At 35.3% G+C, this 4,396-nt stretch overlaps 1 protein-coding gene across 1 annotated transcript; it reads left to right on the forward strand.

The window, feature by feature from the left end:
* The first annotated feature begins 269 nt into the window (after positions 1–269).
* LOC103482478 (beta-2-microglobulin-like) lies at positions 270–4,175 on the forward strand. Its single transcript, XM_008438665.3, has 4 exons — positions 270–486; positions 2,958–3,230; positions 3,460–3,497; positions 3,625–4,175. Exons 1-3 carry the CDS (start codon positions 423–425, stop codon positions 3,471–3,473), a joined length of 351 nt encoding a protein of 116 aa, XP_008436887.1. The 5' UTR covers positions 270–422; the 3' UTR covers positions 3,474–3,497; positions 3,625–4,175.
* Positions 4,176–4,396: the final 221 nt, after the last annotated feature.

A 4,396-nucleotide genomic window follows, 5' to 3' on the forward strand; every position in this document is an offset into this window, starting at 1 on the left:
AAATCTTATGTGATTGATAGTTTAAAAACTAACTCAAAACTTCTCAATTATCTGTTCATTTTACATATTACTTGATTGATCCATTATAACCAAGCTGATTATAATTAACATTCTGACCACTAGATGGGGGTAAGACACATTTTCATTGCTTGCTAGCTACACAGAAAACTAAAAGAAAAAGAAAACGTCAATAATTTAATGTAAATTCCACCTAGCGACAGTTTCTTTAAATTTCCTTATTGGTTGAGGGAATATCACGTGGCCTTCAGTGACTTTGCTAGGCGGGGTTAGTCTTATCTGGGTGTCCTTCACCTTACTAACGTTTTTACTTTCGATTCGAGTTGTTGCGCACTTTTTGTCATCGTTTTTATACGAAGAGAAAGCACCTTCTTCTACCAGAGACCGTCTTAAAACAAAGAATCATGAAGGAGTTGGTTTTCCTGGTCATTGTTCTCTTCGCGTCTTATGCTGTAATGGCTAAAGAAGGTAATTTAGTTGTGTTCCGTATTTTGTTTTTGTTTCAGCGGGTATACTGTACAGATATGGCGCTGTGTTACAAGGAAGAAGACTCGAAAATGTACAGGTTCAGGCCTAACCATAGATATAACCCGGATAAATTACTAATTTATTAGTGCGGTGAGTAAGCTTAAAATAGAACAAATATTTTAAGCGGACACATCTGTTTTAGAATAGCTGTAAGAAGCTTTCTTAAAATAAAAACAAACATGTCGCTCACTGTCTTTGTGTAACCTGTTAAAAATAATTCTCGGTAAATACATTGTAGTGGTTAAGTAGTACACTCGTACTTGAATCGTTTTTAAAAGACAGAGCCCTGTTATGTTTTTTTTTCTCTCTAAATAACCCGCATAATTTTGGACTTATTTATTTTTATTTAGAAAAGTACAAACACGTAGCTGGCTTTATGGTTCTCTTCGTAAATAGAGCTCATTTTAAAGGAACGTGACTTGCTTTTTTCTATATTCTGTACAATTTGGTGTACTTCTGAAAAATACAACTACATTTAAAGGATTTTCTATGACTCAAGACAACTTTTCCATATTAACTTTACCATAATAACAACGTATTAGTATTCAATGATAAAAAGAAAAAGTTTTATGTTAAGATTACATTTTATTGTCGTTTATTTATAGGGGCTTTGCCTGGTGTTTAACTATGTTTCTCAGGTTCATGTATAAACCAAGAGAATAGATGATATAATGGCACATGGAAGTGTCTGCCATGTCATATGAGTCATACATTGACTGTTGGAGTTTTATTGCTAATGTATCAAAGCCTTTAGTTCAGTTTGTTTTACAAGGGCCAATTTTCAACAATGGTCATTTTAAGGCACTTTACAATGCAAAGAGGTCCAAATCAAAGATGTCAAATAAAATCAGTCCTGTTTAAATTAAATTACATAAATTTCAATTTGATTCTAGGTACATTGCAATCCAGTCAGACTCAGTATCAAGGTTTCCCCCAGAAAACATATAAGCCTAGTGGTTGGGTGCTAGGGCAGTCGTCCAGCATGATTGAGTGATTTTGAATTTAAAAAATCTTTAAAGTTGACAGGAAATTTAAAAATATCCCTTGATAATTATGTATTTTTGAAAGATTGGAAGGTTTATACCTGAACACCAACTATAAAGTCTGAAAAAATGTGAACATTTTAAAACGACTTAAATAAATAAGCAATACTTAGCCTGGTGGCCCACCAGGCTTATGATACACTGGGGGAAAACCCTGAGTGTGTTGCGCAAAATTGCTCACTTTGCTGCAATACCTCTTCCTGACTACACTAAATTTACTGCTGTGATTAGAACCAGTTCTTATCCATTGTTTATTATCTCGTCATGGGCCTGGAGTGTGAAATGGTTTTACTGTATTAAACAACACTTTTATTGAGTCTTAGAGAACTTGTTACTTATGAGAAAAAAGTTGGCATAATTTAAAAATATAATGTTATAATCAAGATGTTCTTCACATTTTCAATTTTATCCACAAGAAAGAATATTATGAGGATTTTATAGTCACCTAAAGAAACTGAGGTTGTGTCTTAAGATTGTAAAACATGTCTAAGTCCAAGAGTTTTATGTTCATTGTGGACTTTAGCTGGGTACAAAGTATAGCTTTTTTTGTTTTCAATGGCTGTACAAGGTATGGGTGAGGAGATACCAACTATTGACAGATCGAGTTACTAGAAAACAATCATCCCAAGAGGACTGTTGGAGTGTAATTGTATTAAACTGTGTTCCTGAGCAGAAATATATGGTTGTGGCTGTAGAGTTTGGTTTTGTTGTCTCCCATCCGTCTGTTCAAAACAACTTCTGTTGGCGTCTTTCCTTTTGAGAGTCTCTCGGCTGGGGGGGACAGTGTTTGATGTTTCTGCTTCTACGTTCAAGTGCAACCTTGTTCCTCATTCCACTCAAACAGGTCCGTCCGCTGTTGGTTACGTTAGTAAGAAAAACATTCCCAAACAAAAATGTCAGCGGCTTTAATTAGTCACTGCAAAATGGTGATAAGACGAGTTTTGAAAGCAAACAAATTTTATGTCCCTAAAACAAGGATTGGGACATTTTTAGGATTAATATATTTATCTCCCAGCGTCTTCCTTGGTAAGTTAACTGGTCTCTTTGGCGTTCTTTAATTGGCCCTTAGGGATGACTGTGCATTAGTATTAAATGTGGAATGTGTCAACCTAAAAAAAAAAGTATTCATGTTGGTTGTGTAGATGATAAAAGAGGAAGAACTGGATGTTCCTCAAACCTTAGGTAGCTGCGCAGTTGTGCAGCTACCTGTAACATTATATTAGAAAGTCCTTCAGTTCTCCAAATGCCATAACTTTTATTTGTCACTGCCATTTTAAGACTAAAAAAAAAAAAGTGTATAATTTTGTTGAATTATTCTAAAGCCTTTTTTTGAAGATGTGTTAATGCTGTCCGTGTATGTGTTGTCAGCATCACCAAAGGTGCAGATCTACAGTCGCAACCCTGGGCTGTATGGGAAGGAAAACGTCCTCATCTGCCACGTCAGCGGCTTCCACCCACCAGAGATCAAAATTGATTTGCTGAAGAACGGACAGGAAATAGCTGATGCCAAGCAGACTGACCTGGCCTTTGAGGAGAACTGGCACTACCACCTCACCAAGCACGCGCATTTCACTCCAAAGGAAGGAGAGCGCTACACATGCAGAGTGATACATGTGGAAAATGAAACAACCCATGAATGGGGTACTGCTTTTAAGCTTTTGCACTTTATTGATAAAATTGTTTGAACCACAGGGACCCGAATGAGAAAGAGGACCCTTGTGGAAACTCAGTTGAAAGATATTGTTTTCCACTATGCTTTAGGCTACAAGCTAATTGGTGATATACAGTATACATACATTTTGAAAATGATTGTCTGGAAAGTTATTCATAAACTAACATAATGGATTTATTTTTTTTTGTCTTATTGCAGATGCCGATGTGTAAGATGTACGCACTGTGATGCTCCAGGTATGTACCACAGTAAAGTTTCTGTGCATTGATAATCCTGTTTTTCCATGAGGTAGTTTTTTTTTTGTAAAAATCTGCTGTAAATGTGGAACTTGACACTGTTTTTTCTCTTCTGTGTAATCCACAGGTGTCTTCTGCTTGTAAAGGATGAAGTTTGGAGTTTGCAAATAATGTTGAATTTGTGAATTTCAGCTCTCGCAGAAAGTAAACAAGAACACAAATTGGAACTTAAAAGTGTTTTTGAGCTCTCTGAATAGAGTAAGGTAAAAATGCACCTGAGCTTAAAAAGGAAATAACTTTTGAACTTTTTGTTTTCCTTGTCTTGCCTCTGGATCTGGTTATTGTCAACTTGTCAATAATAGTCAGCATGGGGGGACATTTAAACTTCAAGTTGGACTAAATCTAAAAAAATACTAAACAATCAAAATAAACACATTTACATTTTATTTTGTCATTTACTATATTAATCACATGCAATCTCCTTTCTGATGGTGTGAGAGGTTAGAGTAGGCTAAATCTGCATTTTATCTCAACTGTCATGTTTTATATGTAAAGCTTCAAGGGTGAATAAAAAAAACAGTTTGATGCAATAACTTTGAAATTATGTAAAAGTGCCTATTTCACTGGATTTTTGTATATATGATTTAAACATAAAATAAAATTGGCTAAGATGTTCTATTTCTGTTTTCTTTCATTTTAAAATGGTTAACCTGTTGATGTCTGCAGTCTACGTGGCGACTGAATGGACTCAAGGATTTGATGGGTTGTGGGTCACAGTTTTTCATTTTTAAGTTGTTTTTTACTCACTAAATCAGATCAATTGTTGAATCTCCCAATTAAAGATTACAATTATAAGCGTACCAACCAGTCTATGTGGGAAACGGGCCTCTTTCTAACCT

This window comes from Poecilia reticulata, chromosome 20 (genome assembly GCF_904066995.2).
Source record: "Poecilia reticulata chromosome 20, P_reticulata-male-v2, whole genome shotgun sequence".
In the NCBI taxonomy this organism is placed as follows: Eukaryota; Metazoa; Chordata; class Actinopteri; order Cyprinodontiformes; family Poeciliidae; genus Poecilia; species Poecilia reticulata.

What these genes read in the sequence shown, in the direction of transcription:
- LOC103482478 (XM_008438665.3), top strand. Translation starts at nt 423, where the DNA reads ATGAAGGAGTTGGTTTTCCTGGTCATTGTTCTCTTCGCGTCTTATGCT. An exon ending in TGCTGTAATGGCTAAAGAAG is followed by an intron (nt 487 to 2,957) that starts GTAATTTAGTTG and finishes ATGTGTTGTCAG; the next exon opens with CATCACCAAAGGTGCAGATC.